A 20712-nucleotide genomic window follows, 5' to 3' on the forward strand; every position below is an offset into this window, starting at 1 on the left:
GCACTGGTCACACCTGTAACCCTAACTACTTGAGGCTGAGATCTGAGCATTGAAGTTCAAAGCCAACTCTGGGCAGGAAAGTCTGTGAGACTTTTATCTCCAATTAACCACCACAAAGCTGGAAGTGGCACTGTGGCTCAAAGTGGTAGAGCGCTAGCCTTAAGCAAAAGAGCTTAGAAACAGTGCTCAGGCCCTGAGTTCAAGCCCCATGACCAACAACAACAACAAAGAACTCTCCTCTTCAGTATTGCCATCTCTCCCCCTCCCCCTCCCCATTGCAACAATTACTAACCCTGAGCTCAGCTTCTATTTACATGGAATTTTAGTTTGACTTTTGCAATCCCATGACAAGGATTTTTTACATGAGGAAATTCAACACCACAGTAATTAAGCAACTTGTCTAACTTGTTCATTGACTCAGTAGTAAGTGATGAAATAGGGACTGAACTCAGGGGTTCTGAGACTTGAGTTGTTCAAGTCTGGAGCAGAACTGAGAACTTATCAGATCTGAATCCCCTATTTCCTTGGTGCTGAAACAGACCCAGAGAGGGGAGGTGAACTGTTCAAGGTCACAGAGCAAGCTCCAGTTAGAGATGGGCCTTAAACCAGAGTCCTGACTCCCAGGTCATGGTTCTTTCAGTCACACTGGGCAGTTGCTGTAGGGACATCGTACATCGGCATACTGATCTTGAAGAGACAAAAATGCCAAACTTGATATCCTGTAGAAAACTTGTCTTAAAAATTTTGTGGGGGGCTGGGAAGGTGGCTCAGTGATAGAGCGCTTGCCTTGCAGGCATGAGGCCCTGGGTTTGATTCCTCAGCACCACATAAGTAAAAAGAAAAAAGCTGGAAGTGGCGCTGTGGCTCAAGTGGTAGAGTGCTAGCCTTGAGCTGAAGAGCTGAGGGACAGCAGGCCCAGAGTTCAGGCCCCATGACCAACAAAAATAAATTGTATTTGACCCAGTGTGGTGGCTCACACCTATCATCCTAGCTACGTGGAAGGCTGAGATCATGAAGACTGAGGTTCAAGGACAGCCTGGGCATAGAAGTTCATGAGATCCTATCTCAATATTTAAAAAGCTGGGCATGGTGACACACACCTGTCATCTTAGCTACTACAGGGAACATAAATAGGATTATAGTCCAGGTTGGTCTTGTCAGAAAGTGAGGCCCCAATCTCAAAAATAAACCAAAGCAAAAAGGGCTGGCAGCATGGTTGAAGGGATAGAAGGTCTGCTTAGAAAGCCTGAAGCTGAGTTCAAACCCCAGAACCACCAAAATGACACTGTATTGACTTAAAGCTTGGCAAGTAAGGACAAAGCGTTTTTTTTTCCTGTTTTTTTTTTTTTTTTTTTTTTTTTTGTCAAAATTTGGTGATCTTTTGGTTTAAATTCCTCTCCTATCTTGGCAGAAACTCAAACAGTGAGAGAAAAATGGAACTGGTCAGAGCCTGGGCTTGTGCCCTGAAATACTGATTGATCACATCTCGTACCAGACGGGCCTCGATGAGCCTCCTGACCGAGAAGGGTGCACTTCGAGTCCCACTCCCGCCAGTTGCCAGCTGAGGGGTCTCTCCCCATCTTGCCCAGGTAGGGTGCCTGGCACACACCATCTCCTGCCTTAGGAGAGACTTCTAGGAAGACTCCAACATGTGGGAAAAAAGACTTTACTTATCCTGAAAAGCCATCTTGGTGTGGAGTGTAAAACACAGAGCACAAAGGCTGGAAACAGATGCCCCAGGGAGCAAGGGGTTCTGTCCCTTGCTCAGGGGTGTGTGGCTATGTGGCCTCTTGGGTCACCACATGGAGGAGATAAATAACAGTACTTAGCTGCTAGGCTGGTGGAGGAGTGGAATTGCTGGGTACAGGGTACTGAGGACAGATCAGGGGGTCACAGAGGCCGGAGCAGGAGAGCTGGACTCTGCACCTGTGTCCTGTTCCTGGCGCCTCACTTTTCTGAGTGCAAATTCAGGTGTTGGAAGAGGTGATGGGCTAGGTGGTCGCTGTCATCCAGCGTCTAACTGGAAGCTTTAAGTCAGCGAGTCTGGCGGTCAGCCAACAAAGGTCCGCAAAAGGCATCTTGACTTACATTTCCAAGATGATCTCCCAGCTTGAGAATAGGGCAAATTGTAGGAGCCAGAGGCCTGGTCTTGTCCCCTGGCCTTCCTGAGGCTCCTGGGATACATCCCAGCTCTGGCCCTATGCTCTTTTCCTCTTAGATCCTTCTTCACCCTTAGGAAGAAATGCATCCCGTGTTCGCCTACTGGATGCTATCTCCTGAGTACTGGCAAAGAGCAGGAGACAAACAGTCCCTGTGCTCACAGAGCTGACAGAGAGCAGCAAAAGCAGCCAGTAAAATATTTAAGAGAACAAGTATGAGCATGTGCAGATGTGAGGGGTTGGATTTAACAAGGTTAGAGCTGTGCCAGGTGATCACAATCCAGCAAGCATCTCTTCCCAGGTGCGGGAGGGCAGTGCACAGACCCAGCAGGGGCAGGCTTGTTTTTTGTTGTTGTTTGGTTTGGTTTGGTGATGGTACCAAGACTTGAACTCAGGGCTTGGGCGCTGTCCCTGAGCTTTTGTGCTCACGGCTAGTCCTCTAGCTCTTGAGCCACAGCTCCACATCCAGTTTTCTGGCATTTAATTGGAGATAAGAGCCTCATGGACTTTCCTGCTTGGGTTGGCTTGGAACCTCAATCCTCAGATCTCAGCCTCCTGAGTAACTAGGATTAGGCGGGAGCCACCAGTACCCATCCACTTTTGGCTTTTTGGAGGTAAGAGTTTCTCAGATTTTTGTCTGCTCGGCTTCAAACTTCAATCCTCAGATCTCAGCCTCCTGAATAGCTAGAATTACAGGCACGAACCACCAGCACCCAGCTGTCAGCTGACTTTTTAATGAGGGAGGACCTTCCTGTCATCTCTGAAGTAATACCATCTAGATCATCCCAGCAGAAGTTTGATATTATGTCAATCACAACTTACTGGCTTTATATGTGGAATGGCACTGACCGAGGGCAGCAGAATGGAGTTGAAAATATGGGTTTCACTCTGTGGGGTTCACTAGCCACCAGCGTCTGGCAGGGGTAGTGATGACAACTAATTCTTGTTTCTGAGCTCAGACATGCCTGCAGTGCTGTGCACACTCCCCACTTGTGGGGCAGATGTTCTGATCTTTCTCATCTTTGTTGTCAAAGAACAGGCCCTGTGTGATGAGCTCTTCTGGGTACAGAGTAACAGAACAAGCCCAGAAGCCGCTCCACTCTTGGCTAAGTGCTTCCCAGTAGCCACTGGGGGGCAGTGTGGCCTCAGGGGCCTGGACTGGGCTGGGGGAAGGGCCCTCCTCCTCAGCCAATGGTTCCAGGTCAAGAATGGGCAAGAGCAAATCAGGATCTCCTTGGATTTGTGCCTGGCCCCTGGAAGGTAATTTTGAGACAGGACCTGTCCCCAGACAGAGTCAGGAGGAGACTGGGCCATCAGAGGAATGTGTTTAAATGGCCTATTAGAATGGCCTAATAGAAGGGCTATTTTTCTGGATCAGCCTTTGAGCAGATTTGGGGAAGAGTGTAATAAACAGCAGCTTTCTTCCCAGAGCATCTTCAGATGGGCGGACCCATGCAGGCAAAGCCGTCTAGGCTCCAGGCTATTCTCACAGAACTGTCTGTAACTTGGAGCTGGGAAGGTGGCTCAGTGGTAGAGCGCTTGCCTTGCATGCATGAGGCCCTGGGTTCGACTCCTCAGCACCACATAAGCAAAAAGAAAAAAGCCGGAAGTGGCGCTGTGGCTCAAGTGGCAGAGTGCTAGCCCTGAGCTGAGGGATAGCACCCAGGCCTAGAGTTCAGGCCCCACAACCAGACCCCCCCACCCCAAAACACACACGCACACACACAAAGAACTGTCTGTAACTGGATGTGGTAGGGAGCCCCAGACCCACCCTGCAGAGGATGGGGGTGGAGGGAGACAGGCAGCTGGGAGGAACGGTAAAGAAGAGTTCTTTGTGGCTGGGAATGTGGCTCAGTGGTAGATTGCTTGTCTAGCATGCACTGGGTTTCCTTCCTCAGCACCACACACACAAAAAGCCAGAAGTGGCGCTGTGGCTCAAGTGGCAGAGTGGTAGCCTTCAGCAAAAGAAGCTCAGGGACAGTGCCTAAGCCCTGAGTTCAAGCCCCAGGATTGACAAAGGAGGAGGAGGAGGAGGAGGAGGAGGAGGAGGAGGAGGAGGAGGAGGAGGAGGAGGAGGAGGAGGAGGAGGAGGAGGAGGAGGAGGAGGAAAGAGAGGAAGGAAGGAAGGAAGGAAGGAAGGAAGGAAGGAAGGAAGGAAGGAAGGAAGGAAGGAAGGAAGGAAGGAAGGGCCAAACTCTGGTGTCAGGAGAAAGGACTGAGCAGACACTGGCACCTCTGGGGTACAGGGGCATCAGAGGTCTGCCACCCTTCCAGGACAGCCTGTGTACTTATCCTTCCTAGACCACCCCTCCCCCACCAACCCCAGCCCCAGTCAGTCCTGGACAATGCTTGGGGGGCCTTAAGGACAAGGACAACTTCAACAGTGGCTCAAGTTGGCCCTGCAATCTGGGCTCTAGATCTTGGCTGCTCCGTGAGACTCCCCAAGGTCTCAGTCTGACCTTCCTACCCGCCAGCTACGCCAGGCCTTTGAAGTCACTTCAGTCTTGTGTCTTCCTCCTGTCACTCCAAAATGTTAGTCTGTGGCTCTGAGGTCAGCCAACAGCAAGGGGGCTGCTCTGATCCCCTCTGAATGCTCAAGGCCCGAGTGTCCTTGCTCCTCGGCTCACATTGGGATACCAATCGTTTAAAAGGAAACGGGCATTTTTCTAACCAAAAATGGTGACTGAGGGCCATAGCCTTGAGAGATTAAAAACATGAAGAACCAATGGTGAAACTGTAGACGTGGCATGATTGTCGTCAAGAGGCTCAAGGCCTGCTCATTTGGGGGCCAGTGTCCTGACAGGGCAACAGAGAGGGAGGAGATCCCAGAAATGAGATTTGAAGACAGTCTGGGCAGAAAAGACTATGAGATTCTCATCTCCACTTAACCAGCAAGTAGCCAGAAGTGGAGCTGCGGCTCAAGTGGTAGAGCATCTGCCTTGAGCAGAAAAGTTGAGCAAAAGAAACCCTGAGTTCAAGCCCCAAGAACCAGTATATACATTTGTTACTCCAAAATGAAGGTGGCCTTTCTCCAACAAGGGTCCTCAACTTCTGACACCACCCTAGGTCGGGGTGTGTGTGTGTTGGTCTGGGGCTAAACTCAGAGCCTGGGCACTGTTCACAGTGCTGGGTTACAGTCCAATGTCCATTTTTCTATTTTGTGGTGCTAAATGCATCTACTATGCCCCTCTCCCCAACTTGTAGGCGAACCTTAATACCCTTCCCTCCCTGTCCCCCAAAGACAAGGCACCCCTGAAGGGACTGTCCATACTGTCTCTATACATCCAGAACTTTCCTCAAGTCTATTCTTCAGCTTCCTCTCTCCTTGGCCATTCATCTAACTGCCTTGGTGGGTCCCTGCCATTCATTTCTACCTTTCTCTTGAACTCTGGGCCCAACTCATACCAGCTTGCTGGAGGTTCCACAGGTGACACACAATTACCTAGACTGTTTCTCCCCCTATCTAAACCCTCATCCCTCCGATAACCACTACTCATTTTGATGCCTGTTTCTTCAGTCTGGCCAATTTCTGGACTCTGTCTCTTCCCTGCTCAAATCCTTTGCTGTATGTGCTCCCCACTGTGCACCAATATTGTCCCGGCTCCTGGCCCTGTTTTTCAGTCTCAGAGAAGCTGTCACACTCAGAGCCACATGGCCAGTAAGGGACAGGGCTTGTAGCCAAGTGGGCTGCCACTCAGTCCCTGGAACTGGAATGTGCACAATGCCTTCCTGAGCCAAGGCTGTGCCAGACCTGCTTCAACCATGTGTTATCTCCCCTGACCTGCTGAAACTCCACCCATCTGGCTGGGTTCCCCTCATTTCCAAAATATCTTATAGGATGTTCTTACAATTGCTCTAAGTATTTTGTAATTGCCTGTGTAATTAAAAAATACAACCCAATGCTGGGTGCCAAGGGTTTTCATGCCTGCAGTCCTAGCTACTTAAGGAGCTGAGATCTGACACTCCAAGTTGGAAGCCAGCCCAGGCAGACAAATTCCTAAGATTCTTATCTCCAAATACACAGCAAAAGTCTAGAAGTGAAGGCATAGCTCAAGTGATAATAGTGTCAGCCTTGAACAAAAAAGCCAGGCAAAAGCAAGAGGCCCTGGGATCAAGCCCCAGTACCAATGTGTCTGTGCACATACACACAAAAAATACAACCCATAAGGATTGTTTTTGTTTTTGCCAGTAATGGGGCTTGAACTCAGGGCCTGGGAACTGTCCCTGAGCTGCTTTTGCTGAACGCTAACACTCTACCACTTGAGCCACAGCGCCAATTCTGGCCTTTTCTGTTTATGTGGTACTGAAGAATCGAACCCAAGGCTTCATGAATGCTAGGCAAGCACTCTATCACTAAGCCACATTCCACCCATAAGAATTATAAACCCATTCTCAAAAAAAAAAAAAAAAAGCATTATTTCTTCCCTCAAATCCTTTGTTGTTCCTCAATCAAATGTGTCTCTCCCAAACTCTTCCACATCAAACTCTTCCCCTTTGGTTGTCTGCAAGGTCTCTTCTAGATCAGGTCAAGTGCTTGAGACCAAGGGCGTGTATCCGTGTAACCCGACACGCAATGCAAAGATTGTCAACAAAGGCTCTTTGTCAATGAGGACTTGCATGGCAGTGACCTCGGTGTCACTGTGGGGGTGACCAGTTCTGTTCCCTGTCACACCAGAAGCAAGGTTGCTGGGCAGGACCAGAGGACATAATTGTAGGCGCTGCCCCCAAGCACCTTGTCCCTAAAAACTCTCCTTGTGCTTCTGTTCTTCAAGATGTCCCTTCAAAAACGGGGTCACAACCAGTGAGGAGGGCCCTGCAGCCTGGTAGTGCTGTGGAGCCCACAAGGAGGCCACAGCTAAGTTTCTGTCACCTGTCCCAGGATTCTGCCACCACTTCTTAGGCAATCATGGTTAATTTCTCCTAGTCTTACTGGTTTGTTTGCTCACTTCCATAAAACAAAGGTTAGGCTCATTCAAATGGAAGAGAGGTCGGGCTTGTGGCCCCCAGTCCCCTCATGTTCCAGCAATCCATTTATACATGGAACAGCAAATGAGGCTTTTGCATCCTTTGGTTCCATCTTGGCAGGCGTGGTAGAGATGCCAGTGGTGCAACTTCTCCAGCTGAATGAGCAGAGCTCAAGGAACATGGCCACCGAGAAGCTAAGGCATGGGCAAAGGAGGCTAGGCCTTGCCGTGGCTTCTAGAAGGGAGCCATCTCTGGGAGAGAAACAAAGTCAGAGCCTATCTTCCCACCCTCCCCAAGAGACAGAGGCTCCTCCTCCAGGAACAGGCCCATTCTTAGTGGCCCAGCCTTTGGAGGAGGTGGTGGGCAGTTGTAGCTGAGCGGCCCGGTGATTCCAGCAAACAATGCACAGCAACGGACGCCCATTAGAACATTTATTTCTCAGAGAGAAAATAAGCTTCCGACAGTCATATTATAGTAGGTAAAATTAACTTTTGTAATCTTTACAGGCATAGAGTTTTCTCTGTTTATTACCTCTCTTATACCATCTGTTATAAACAATTCTAGAAAGCAAATAAAGTCAACTTTCTACAATAAATAGAGCATCATGTGCTTCACAGCAGACGCGACAGAGACACGCAGGCCCACGCCACAGCAGGGTCTGAGCCGTTTCTCTTCTAAAAGAGCATTTTAAGAAAATGAGACTCTGAGACTGAGAGATTCAAAGAGACTGAAAAATAGAGACTAAGAAGAGAATGTACTGGGAAAAAGAGATGAGAGGGCGAGAGAGCAAGAGAGAGAGACCCGAGATCTTGTAACACAGGTTTAGACAAAGGTCACAGAGTCCACAGCTGACCAACTACCTGGGGAGGGGACATGTTGGCTCCTTTAAATAAGCCACATCACGTGGCCACACAATGAGGACTCCAAGAATGGAAAGTATAGGCCTGAATAATTTAGAACAGTATTATACAATTATATACACCAGGTCCTTCCTTAGCCATATGCTGTATTGTTTTTTATTATTGTACAAAATCCAAAATCCTATCCTTTATGCTATAGTTTTGTTGGTTCCCTTTTAAACTCTGGCTCGTGTCCCATGTATAAGAAGTTGGTGTGTGGTTGCATTTTTAAAAAGTTGCGTGTGTAAAAATGGCAGTGATCTCCCCAGTGACTTTGTTGTGTCCAAAACTCCCCTATGAAAATTTTAAAACAATTAAAAAGAACATCAAGTTAAAAATCAACATGGCAATCAGTGGCCTGCAACCTGGCCTGCGACTTTGGTGCTTAAGAGGTGAAAATAAACGTCCAGAAAACAGACGTCAAAGCTTCTGAAAGTTGCGCTGTTTTGTCAAATCAGCATTCCTCATTCACAGCTTTTTTCCCCCTTCCATTTTGAGAAGGTGGAGTTTGGGAGGAGGTGGAAGAGGAAGAGGGAAGGAGACGGGGTGTGAAATAAAAGGTTGCGTTCCCTGGTTTGGGAAGCAGGAGCAGCAGAGACTGGCAGGCGGAGAGAGCTGAAGGGCGCTGCCATGCTGTCCACAATGGTAGAAAGTGAGGTTTGAGGCTTCAGATGCAGAAGAAGAAAAGCCACAAGAGAAGAGCAGGGCAGAGGGCACTCCTGGCTGGAGGGCACGTTCTACCCCACACCACCCTCAATATCCAAGTGGGTAGGCAGACAGCATATGCCAGCCTAGTTTGCTGACGGGAGCTTCAGGCTGTCTCACAGCGAGGAGGGGGCAGGAGGGACCCGGCCCCACTCACAGTACACATGCGCACAGCACACAGCAGGGCCCTCAGCAGAGCAGCAGCAGCAGTAGTAGAGGTCTAGAGAGAGTGGGAATGGTGTGCTGGTGGACAGGACCCTCACAGGATGGGCTGGCCTCTGCCTGAGCCCTGAGGAGCTGGCAGAGATCTCCACCTAGCAGAGTACTTGGGCAAGAAGGGGAATAAGACATTAAAGAAATACGACTAGTTTGGTGATGTTTCTGTCAAATTGGCACAAGAGAAAGCAAGGAAAGCAGTGTAGGGCTGGGTGTGGGGATGGGGCAGGGAGGTGTGAGAATGGGTAATGAGGGGAGAAGGGGAGCTCCGTGAGGTTCCCCCAAGGAACCCTCATGCATCCACAGCATCTCTGGGATCAGTATCAGAACCTCGCCCGCCCTGAGGTGTGGTTAGCTGGGAAGGGGGTAGAGGGAGCCAGGCAGCCCCTCATGGAGCCCAGTACCTCTTGCCTTCTGGGCCAAGTCCAGCTCCTCTGCTGGGCTCAAGCCCCACAGCTGTTTCTACTTCTAAGTGGTTCTTCAGTGGAATATCCCGAGGGGTCTCGGGCAGAAGTTTTTGGCACATAGCAGGCCCTCCAGCGGAACATGTGATTGGTCAAAACTGAGGTCTTTCCCTTAGCAGGGACACGGTCCAGTCCCTGGCCTGCCATGAGAAGCGGAAGCTGCCGGCCATACATCTGGCAGGGACAAGAGAAGCTTCTCTGTGCCCCGTGGGATGGAAGTGAGGCAGGACAGACACAGGCACAGCCCCGCCCTCACAGGTAGGTGGAGGTGACAAAGGAGTGGGGCCCCCGGACTCGGCTCAGGTGGATCATTGCGCGGTCATAGGCCACCTGCACTGACTTGCGGATGCTGGTCTTGCGGCCTTCTAGCATCTTGAGCTTGTCCACGGTATCTTCCACACCCAGGGGCAGGACTTTGTCCCTAGGAAGCCACTGCCTGCAATGCAAGCACAGTTAAGACACTGGGCTGTGTGTGGTAGATTGTACAGGGCTCCTCTGGGCTCACCTGCCTAGGGCAAGCAAGGCCAAGCAGAGGGCCTAGGACTCTCTATGGAAGAGCCACCAAGAATCAGGCAGGAGAGGGCAGTAAACACAGGGTGCAGGGGCAGAAGAAACGGCATGGGTTCTATTTGGTTGCTAGGCCTTCCCTTGGTACTGGAGCCAAGAGGGACTCCTCTGCCATCTCACAGAGAGGCCTGAGTGACCCTGAAAGATGCTGAGCCTCACTCTGCCTTGGGAAACTAGGGTGCCATGGATAGAATAGAGATGATGCAAGAAATCCATGGATCTCCTAGGGGCTGACAGAGAAAGAGAGATGGAGGAGAGAGGGAAAGACAGTGAAAGAATAAATTTTAAACTCCCAAAGACTTGTGTATGTGTTAAATGCCTAGGTAAATCTAATGTGCAACCTCTGAAGCCTGATCTTGGTTTGCACCCCAGTTCTGTCGATGGAATCTTTTTTTTTTTGGACAGTCATGGGGCTTGAACTCTGGGCCTGGGCGCCGTCCCTCAGCTCTTCAGCTCAAGGCTAGCACTCTACCACTTGAGCCACAGTGCAAGTTCCAGCTTTTTCTGTCTATGTGGTGCTGAGGAATCGAACCCAGGGCCTCATGTACACAAGACAAGCACTCTACCACTGAGCCACCTTCCCAGCCCTGTCAATGGAATCTTGACTTGCTTTTTTTTCCTGTCAGTTGCAAAGCTTGAATTCAGGGTCTGGGCACTGTCCCTGAGCTTTTTCCACCCAAGCCAGAATTCTACCACTTGAGCTCCACTTCTGGTTTACTTTTTTTAAGATAGGCTCTCACCATGTAACCCATGCTGGCCTTAAATTTATGATCCTCCTGTCTCAGACTTCAGAGTGCTGAGATTACAGGTTATTCTACCATATCAGACTTGAGTCTCTGGTTTCTGAATCTGTTTTCTTATATAAAAAAATAGGTTGTGGGGGGCTGGGAAGGTGGCTCAGTGGTAGAGCACTTGCCTTGCATGCCTGAGGCCCTGGGTTTGATTCCTCAGCACCACATAAGCAAAAAGAAAAAAAAAAAAGCCCGAAGTGGCACTGTGGCTTAGGTGGTAGAGCGCTAACCTTGAGCTGAAGAGCTGAGGGATTGTGCCCAGGCCCAGAGTTCAGGCCCCACAACTAGACCCCCCTCCCCCCCAAAAAATAGGTTGTGGGCCGGCACTGGTGGGTCACGCCTGTAATCCTAACAACTCAGGAGGCTGAGATCTGAGGATCATGGTTCAAAGCCATCCTGGGCAGGAAAGTCATGAGTCTCTTATCTCCACTAAACCAGTAGAAAACCAGAAGTGGCGCTGTGGGTCAAGCAGTAGAGCGCTTGCCTTGAGCTGAAGAGCGCAGGGACAGCCCCTAGGCCCAGAGTCCAAGCCCCACGACCCACCAAAAAAAAAAAAAAAAAGGTTGTATGGGCTGGAAGGTGGCTCAGTGGTAGAGCGCTTGCCTTGCATGCATGAGGCCCTGAGTTCGATTCATCAGCACCACATAAGCAGAAAAAGCCCCAAGTGGCGCTGTGGCTCAAGTGGTAGAGCACTAGCCTTGAGTTGAAGAGCGGAGGGACAAGGCCCAGGCCCAGAGTTAGGCCCCACAAATGACCAAAAAAAAAAAAAAAAAAAAAAAAAGAGAGAGAGAGAGAGAAAAGAAAAGATTGTGATGGATTAAGATTTAAGTGAGATTAAATACAATATGTAGCTAATAGCAATTTGTATACAGGCAGAGTAAATACTCAATAGTAGTTATTAGTATCATTATTTTTGCCAGACTATTCTACCTAATTCTACAGAAGCAGAGGTGACAGTATTCTCCTGCTGATACTGAGACACCTATACCATGGGAGTGGGTCCATCATACAGAATACCCCTTAGCATTGAGACTTGCTTTCCTAGCTGCTGGGAGTAGGGGTAGAGATAGGTTCTCAGCTGTCTCTGTCCAGGAATCATCTACCTGGGAGCTACCTGGCCAAGTCTCCTCTGCTCCCCAGAGATGGCCTCAACTCCCCCTTTCCTTCCCCAAGCTCCCAGAGGATGAGCTAAATAAGTTCTGTTTCACATGCTCTACAGTTTGACTTCTTCCCCTGCCCAGAGTTGTAGACTTCATTCTCAAGACTCCTGAGGAGGTCTCCTGACTCAAATTTCAGCCACAGAGCACTTCCCAGGGAGCCTCACCTGCGATGCCATTCCTAGACATGCTGTTAGACACATGGTAGCATTGCATTATCACGAACATGGTTAAGTGTAGGCTAACTGCCACAGGCAAAGGCCTGTCCCTTCACCTGAAGCTCCCACCCTGGCATGGGTTCAGGACCACAGGACCACTCACCAGGTGCGCTTGTTGTCAAAGAAGAGGACAAGGAAGAGCTTCTCTCCAACCTCTGCCTGCTTCTGCTCTCCCAGCTTCAGCACGTCCAGTGGGGGGACAGGGATGGGGACACCATTGTGCAGGAGACCCTCTCGGGGCATCTTCGGATCGATGATCTGGAGGCAGAAAGGAACCAAGAACTTAATGGGACAGGGCAAGTATTCAGGACCCCCCAAATACCAGATGAGCCACAAAAGCACCCCACATCTAAGACATACTTAGATTGTAAGCTCTGCCTACAATCAAAGGATGGCAAAGATGTAGCTACCATGACCCACAGAGCCCCCAAATGGAAGCCTTGACTGTTTCCCAGTTCACTGTTCTAATCTTCCAGCCCTGCTCAACTGGTCCTGTGAGGGAACGTGCACCAAGGACTACAGGCCCCAGAGCCAAGAGAGAAGCAGCAGGAGGCCTCCAGGGGTGAGGATGTCAGGACTGAGTGGGCTATCTTTGATATCCAAACTAGACAGACAAACCTCTTCCTCTGAATGTCCCATAAGAGAAAGAGGCCAGGCACCAGTGGCTCACACCTCTAATTCTAGCTACTCAGGAGGCTGAGATCTGAGTATCACAGTTCAAAGCCAGCCCAGGCAGGGCAGTCTATGAGACGCTTATCTCCAATAAACCACCAGAAAACCTTAAGTGTGGCTCAAAGTGGTAGAGCACTAGCCTTGAGTGAAAAAGCTCAGAGACAATACCCAGGCCCAGAGTTCGAGGGGGGGGGGGAGAAGATAGAGAGAGAAAGAGAGAGGGGGGGGAGGAGGAGGCCATTCCCCACCCCCCTGAATTCACCTTGTAATCCATCTCAAATGCTCAGGGGTCTTGTATAAAGACCATAGCTTTGAAGGATTCTGCATCAGCAAGAGGAATAGTCTTTCAGTTCCATGTACAGGTGTCTACCCACCACCTTCCTGTCTGACTGTAATTCTGGCCTGGACCAGATACATATGGGTCATCTCCATGGAAAGATCAGAGAGGAGAGAAATGAGAGAGACTGAGCCTAGAGGTAGTGAGGAAAATGATGTGCTTGGAATCGAGGACTACTGGAGGAGCTAAGCTTTGAGGTAGCAAGCTCCCAAAGGGCAGAAGCTTGGCCTGTCTTGTTCTGTTTGCTTCTTGCACTCAGTACCTACTGCCTAGCTCAGAGCGGGTGCTTAGCAAAAATGACTACAGCATTGACACAATAATTCTCCAGGTATAGAGCACTTTTAAGTTTCCAGAACTCTTACTTACTCACACGTCATCTCCTTTCAATGTTTTACTGATGCCAAGAAGACCACTGACAGGTGAAGGAGAGTGATAGAGCTGGCTGACGCCAGGGCTGGACTAAAATCGGACATTCAAACTAAAACCAGATGCTCAGCCAAGGCATGAATGTCTGCTACAAGCCACCTCCTGTACAGTCCTTGCTTCCAGGGAAGCTGGCTGATAATCTGTGCACACTTGGAAGCTTACCAAGGAAGCAGCCCTCTCTAGAGACAGAACAGTCTTAATTCCTATACCCTGTCCCGGCAGGCCTCTTCTCATAATAAACTCTCTCATTATTTACCTTTGGGTGTCTGCCAGTTTCCCACATCCCTCTCAAGACCAGCAGCTGAAAACAGGCGCTCTGATTAAGAGTTTTAAACATCCCCCCACCCCCACTCCACTCTACCTGCCAATTGTAAGTTTGGTCAAAATTTTATCTCCCAGCCTGCTAGTCCTCCTGGGACTAAAGCTAAGTGTCCTCAGGAACAACTCTACCAGCCTTTCTAAACGTCCTTGCCTGCCACTAGAGGCAGTGGCTACTCTACTCTGATATGTTCCATCTTGACTGCAGCATATGCTGGCTCCCGGGGGTGGGTGGTGAAAACTTCCTGATAGCAAAGGCAAGGTGGCTAAGTGTGCCATCTGAGGACAGCTGCCATCCCCCAAAATGAGACAGCCCATTCACTCAATGAATGCTATGCAGATGTAAAATGGCATGGAAATAAAGCTTGTGTTAAATTTAAGATCTTAGACAATAAATGTAGAGCATACACTATATATGTAACCATAATATGTGAGCAAGGAAAGGAAGAACAATGCAAAACATTTCAGAGTCAACATAAGAAAATAATGGGTTTGTGTTGCTTTTCTATAATGTACATTATTTTTATGCCTCCCCTCAAAAAAAAATCTCAAACCAAGAAAATACATTTGTTTAAAAGACAGCTTGAAAAAAGATATTAAAATACAACATGCAAATACATATTGAAGCAAGCATAGGAAAAGCACTGGGAGAGCACAGAAATAAAAACAGGGTGTGTTCAGATAGTGGTTAAATTTCTTTGTAAAGCATGAGTTTTAGACTGGCTTTTTTCTGCATGGTAAGGTTTAAATAAACACCCAAGCCTGCACATCGTCAATAACTTCCTTAATGGCCTAAGGTGGGATTTCTGTGGGCTCAGCCTGGCTAACCCCAGAACCTTATGAAATCAAACAGGTCCTGGCCCCAGGTCTCTCCAGCTGTTGGATAAACACTGTGGAATTTTCCATACCTCCACTGCTGAGGTAGAGAGAAGAAAGGCAAGATGAGTCCCAATGAAGCTCCATCAAATTGCATAATCCCTTTGAGAGTTTCCTTATTTGCCTGGATAGGATCTGAGTGCCCATCCTCTAACTTAAAAGAGGCTGAGGTTAAGCTCTAGGGCAACAGAAAGGGAAAGGGTGGGAGAAGAGTTCTGTGTACACTGAGAGGCTGGGTGGCTCCTACCCTGGACTATAGATCACCTAAAAAAAAAAAAAAAACCTTCTGAAAAAATATTTATGCCTCAGAGAATCTTATTTGGTAGTCCTAGGGTAGAGATTACTTGGTGTACACATTTGTTTTAAAAATTCAGTTGAGCCGGGTGCCAGTGGCTCACACCTCTATCGTAGCTACTCAGGAAGCCGAGATCTGAGGATTGCAGTACAAAGCCAGCCTGGGCAGAAAAGTCTATGAGACTCTTATCTCCAATTAACCACCAGAAAACTGGAAGTGGCATTGTGGCTCAAATGGTAAAGTGTTAGCCTTGAGCTGAAGAGCTGAGGGACAGCGCCCAAGCCCAGAGTTCAAGCACCATAAATGACAAAAAAAGAAAAGAAAAGAAAAGAAAAGAAAATTCAGGTGACACACCCTAAAGATTTAGAATGAGTGGTATCTTCCAGAGCTGAGTGGACTTTCCATCTTTAATGAAGAAACAATTTTAAAAGACAACTTAAGGTGGTATGGAATTTTTAGCTACTGCTGATAGTATAAACTGGAGATTTCAAGCAACTTGGCAACCTATATCACAATTCTGTATAGACTTCATCCCAGAAGGCATCCCAAAGCATTCAATGGAAAGAAACAATCATGAATGTGCACAAAGATAAAGCTACAGTGACATTTGCTGCTGCTTACCACAGTGAAAATTCAATCTCAATAAGCAGCTAGGAAATAATTTGAAATATGGCACTTGAACACAACTGAAAATGCAACCATTAAACTGAAGTGATGGAGAAGAATGTTTAATAGCATAAAACAAGAAGGTTTATAATAAGCTGTTAAGTGGAAGGGAGGTTAAAAACAGACCATGGTCTCATACACATGTATATTTATGCATTATTTAAAAAATGAAGTGGATATATACCAAGTAATCCCTGAACAGACAGAAGTATGGCTGATTTTGAACTCAGTGGCTCAGAACACAAGCTTTGACATCACACATATTGAGCCTTGGGCTTAAATTCCAACTCTGCCATTTATTAGCTGGCTGACTATGGTTAACAGATTATGTTCTCTTTCCTACAAAATAGAAGAACCATATGATGCCTCCGTGTTTCAAGGACTTAGCACGACAGATGTTTAATAAAGCATCTAAGCAGCATTAACAGTGTTTTAAATCTCTACTTTTACACGTAAGCAAATAAAGAAATGCTATTTAAAACTCTAAGAACCCTAGTGTCTTCATACTTTTAGTCTATTTTGATTGCTCCCAGCTGGGACCCTAGCTTGTTTGTCCAACACAGGCTGGGGTAAGGCCCCCTCCCTCTGCAACTAAAGGCACTGACACCCACCACTCTTAAGCTGGCTTGATCCAATCAGATAAGCCCCCAAGGCAAGGCAAGGGCCAGAGCCGCCCAAGATAGGCAGGAGGGTGGCGTCTGGGGCAGACTCACCAAGGCAGGGTAGGAGGGATAGCCTCGGCACTTGGCCCACACCAGCTCCAGGGGCTCCAGGTCTCCGCGGTCTTCAAAGGGCATCAGGAGGCTTCTGCCTGGGGGTGGGGGAGGGGAGGAAACAGTGCCCAAAGGGGACTTGGAATGGTACCCCCAAAGCCCTGCCTGTGGTTTTCATTCGATTGGGGCAGACCAGGAATGAGTCAGTAACAGGCCCTCCACCCTTCCTCTTCTTTGCTCTCTCCTTAAGAGATTTTAGACTGGATCAGGGGTCAGCAAACTAGCTCTGTTAATGGCCAAATAGTGAACATTTCAGGTTTTTATGGGCAGTGTGGTCTCTGTCCAACTACTCAACTTTGCAGCTGCAACATGAGGAAAGCCATAGCCAATCTATGTACACAAATGAATGTGGCTTTGTCCCAATAAAACTATTTTGGAAATGGAATTTGAATTTTATGTCATTTTCACATTATAACATGCCAACCACTCTTCTTCTGATTTTTTAAAAATCATTTTAAAACATACATTCTTAGCTCACCAGCCATTTAAAAACAGGCAGAAGGCCATAATTTATCAACCTCTGAACCTGAACCCTAGAATGGCTTTCCCTGGGAAAAACATATAACTGCTTCACCTCCAGGGCCTCAGAGAGGCTTGGACAAGCCCCATGCCACTGTATGGCCCTGAGTAAGAGTCTTGGTGATGGGGGTTTCATGGAAAAACTGCTTGGAAAGGACATCCTACCCAATAAAAACCAACTGCTAATGAGTTATTGTTAAACTGGGCCACACTGGGCCATCAGGTCATAACCAGCAGAGCCAAGCAAGTCTGCAGGTTTTTTGTGACCGTTTCCTCACCTCCCCCAGAGTTAAGGATTGAACCCAGGGACTGAGCACACTAGGCAAGTACTCTATGACTGAGCTATACCATCAGCCCTTCTCTCTTGGAGACAAGGTCTCGCTATATATAGCTCAGAGAGATCTTGATTTCCCTATGTAGTACAGGCTGACCTTAGGCTCTCCATCCTATCTCAGCTTCTTTTTTTTTTTTGTCAGTCGTGGGACTTGAACTCTGGGCCTGGGCGCTGTCCCTCAGCTCTTCAGCTCAAGGCGAGCACTCTACCACTTGAGCTACAGCGCCACTTCCGGTTTTCTGGTGGTTTATTGGAGATAGGAGTCTCACGGTCTCTCCTGCCTGGGCTGGCTTTGAACCACGATCCTCAGATCTCAGCCTCCTGAGTTGCTAGGATTACAGGCGTGAGCCACCAGCGCCCGGCCCTATCTCAGCTTCTTGAGGGTAAGGATTAACATCACCTGCTAACCATGCCTAGCAAGTCCCTGTTTTTGTCAGAATCTTATAGTAGGAATACATCTTGGGACAGGGACATCGCTTTGGTTATCTATCCAGTACATAAGACACATGGATAGTATTTCATAAATACTTCTGAGAATGCTTCTTTCCTCCCTCCTATTCCTACAAACTGAGGACTAGAGGGGACAGTTCACTCAACCAAGGCTCTACCCTGACAGAATGGCAATTTTATTTTTATGGAAACAGTATCAGTCATTTGTAATTAAAAAATATATCTATTTAAGAGAATGACACCATACTGTTTTGACTTGAGTGAGACAACAGCAGGTAAGATCCAATGCTTAAGAGGAAGGCTGAGTGGGAGCGTGTGCATTTGTACACTGCGGATGAAACCACAGACCAGTGCAATCCTTTCAGAATGTAATTTGGCAGTATGTCTCAGGATAAAGTGGATAAACCATCTGTTCCAGTAAGTTCCTTCCTCGGCAGTTTATTCTAAGAAAAACAACTTTACAATGAATAAAAGGATTTTGAATAAAATCCTGTGGGCTCACTATACGATGTCATGTTAAAAGTCGGAGATGACCCAAATGTCTAGCAGTAAAATAGTTAAGTAAAATTTAAAACATTGTTAGATACCTTGTTCCAATAATATAAGACACATATGTGTCAGCATGAAAAAAGTATAATTTTTTTAAAAAGCAGAATTCAAAAGTACAAGTTTGAGAATAACACTTTGTTAAAAACATGCCTAAAGTAAACAGAAGGCAACACAGAGAAATGAAGATAATCATGTTAAGATGATGGAACTGAGAGGTTAATTCCCTTTTAAAATTTCTTTCAACATTATTTTAAATATGTGGGTTTTAAAAGTAAAAATGAAATGTCATCACCAGAAGCACAAAATACGCCAGTCCACTCCTGGTTTCAAGCTTAGATTTTGTACAGATTCATCTAGCCATGAACCCTGCCTTCTGGGTGCTGACAGTCACACAGAGTAATGAAATACACAGGCATGCATCCATCACCACACATAAGAAAGGAAATAAGGGAGAAGAAATCAGCTGGGAAAGGAAAGAGGGGCAAAGAAGTCTTGCAGCTTGTATATTAAATGGAAACTTCAGACAGGGCATCCAAAGCACACAGAGTACCAATCCAGATCCTTCCCCTTCTCCTGGCCTGGCTCTGTCCTTTATTTGACTTGTCCAAGGTCATGGGTTCAGTGTAAAATGACAAGATTATGTGTGAGATTCAGTGATAACAGGCTATCACTGATTAGTGCGTGTAGACAGGCAATAAATACCTATCAAAATCACAAAACACACTTCTTTTAATTCAACAATTTCACTACCATACATATAGTCTAAAATGATCTATGTACAGCTATGATAGCTCAATGCAATACTGATTATGATAGTAAATGAGAACAATCTAAATGTCCGTTATTATTGGGCTAGCTAAACAAATGGAAGTACCTCTCTATATAATGGGACTCTAGGGTGCCAAGACAAAGCACAGAAGAATCTCCAGGGTATATTATTAACTGGAACAAAGGAATGATTTAGAGGAACATGTATCTATTAGGCTTCTCTACTCACTCAAACAGAAACACAGGTGTTGGCTTGTAATATACAGGGGAGGGTTGGGTAAGACACAACAGAAAATGCACTGGTCCTCCAGGGAGGAGAGGCACTGGCTTTCATTGTACATCCTTCTACATGGTTTTTGTTCTTGTTACTATGTGTATATGCTGCCTACTCGATTCAGGTAATTTTTTTTTTTAAGTAGGACTGGCCATCTCTTTGGCTAGTGACCCAGGGTTTGGGGAGCTCAAGGACAACTGCCTGGTTCTAAGCACCAGCAGTGCAGCAGCCCACAGACCTGGCTCTTCACGACTCTGTCTGAACATCCTCCTCACCTGAGACACTGTAGTCGGAGTCTCCATTTACACCTTCCAGGAAGGGCACTCTGGACAAGGCTGGCTTCCCACGGCTGCGTTTGGGGGGCATCGGATCACTGCATACAGAGCAGGGAAAGGGGTGAAACAAGCAGCTTCAATGGCTATCATACTCAGTCCTGCTTTCCTGTCACTAACTGGAGTGGAGCTGCAAAAGCCCTTGGGGAGGATGGAGTGTCAACATCCCCTATAGATCCACAACACTTTTCACCTCCAAGCCCCCACCTGGCTTCAGGAACCATTCCATCACACAAAAGGATTAAGCCTAGAAAGAGGTTCCTGTCCAAGTTGCTTGGACTTCACCTAATCTCTGGTCCAGAGCCTCAGCAGCCTTGACATGAGGAGCGGCCACCTCACATCTATCTAGAATGCCTTACTCTGTGATTTACATTCTTCATCTGTAAAAACCAACCGATACTGAGGTCTAAAATTTTGCCTTTCTTCTAAATTTTCTATAATGGACACATTTACTTCCAGAATTAGAAAGGACATTTTTAAATTGAAAAAAGAAATCTACTTCTCACTTCTCAATGGTTTAATGTGTGAAGTTTTTCTTGGATAGGGATGGATTTTTTTTTTTAACTCTGTAAGTGGACCAATTTTTTTAAACATGGCTACTGCAAAGAGGTAAAGTATATTTTAGACAAAGACTAAATGATAATAAGCAAATCTGGGATACCAACACAGAGCAATGGTTTAACTGGGGCCCATCCAGCATCAGTATTTTTAAATAGCTTCATATGCAATTCAAATGTACAACAAAAACAAGCTTCCAGGTAAAAAGAATGTGGCTGGGGACTTTTGTCTGCCCAGACTTAAACGGTACTTGGTTTAACTGACTTTTATCTTTATGCTACGAAAATGTTGCCCAAGGTGGCTCAGTGGTAGAGTGCTTGCCTTGCATGCATGAGGCCCTGGGTTCAATTCCTCAGCACCACATAAGCAGAAAAAGCCACAAGTAGCACTGTGGCTCAAGTGGTAGAGCACTAATCTTGAGCTG

The 20712-nt window shown here is 47.2% G+C and overlaps 1 protein-coding gene across 2 annotated transcripts in view; it reads right to left on the minus strand.

Moving 5' to 3' along the window:
• Nucleotides 1-9656: 9656 nt before the first annotated feature.
• Brpf3 (bromodomain and PHD finger containing 3) overlaps nt 9657-20712 on the minus strand; it is a 39596-nt gene continuing 28540 nt past the window's right edge. Inside the window, exons 10-13 of one of the 2 annotated variants that reach the window (XM_070023882.1) lie at nt 19674-19771; nt 16445-16542; nt 12245-12399; nt 9657-9844 (exon numbers count right to left, since the gene is read on the minus strand). In XM_070023882.1, the coding sequence (XP_069879983.1) occupies nt 9661-9844; nt 12245-12399; nt 16445-16542; nt 19674-19771 (535 nt within the window). In that variant the 3' untranslated portion in view covers nt 9657-9660. The remainder of the gene's footprint in view (nt 9845-12244; nt 12400-16444; nt 16543-19673; nt 19772-20712) is intronic. The other variant, XM_070023883.1, reaches the window with a different exon arrangement.

The sequence above is a fragment of the Dipodomys merriami genome, unplaced genomic scaffold, assembly GCF_024711535.1.
Source record: "Dipodomys merriami isolate MVZ:Mamm:240054 unplaced genomic scaffold, mDipMer1.0.p SCAF_16, whole genome shotgun sequence".
Classification (NCBI taxonomy): Eukaryota; Metazoa; Chordata; class Mammalia; order Rodentia; family Heteromyidae; genus Dipodomys; species Dipodomys merriami.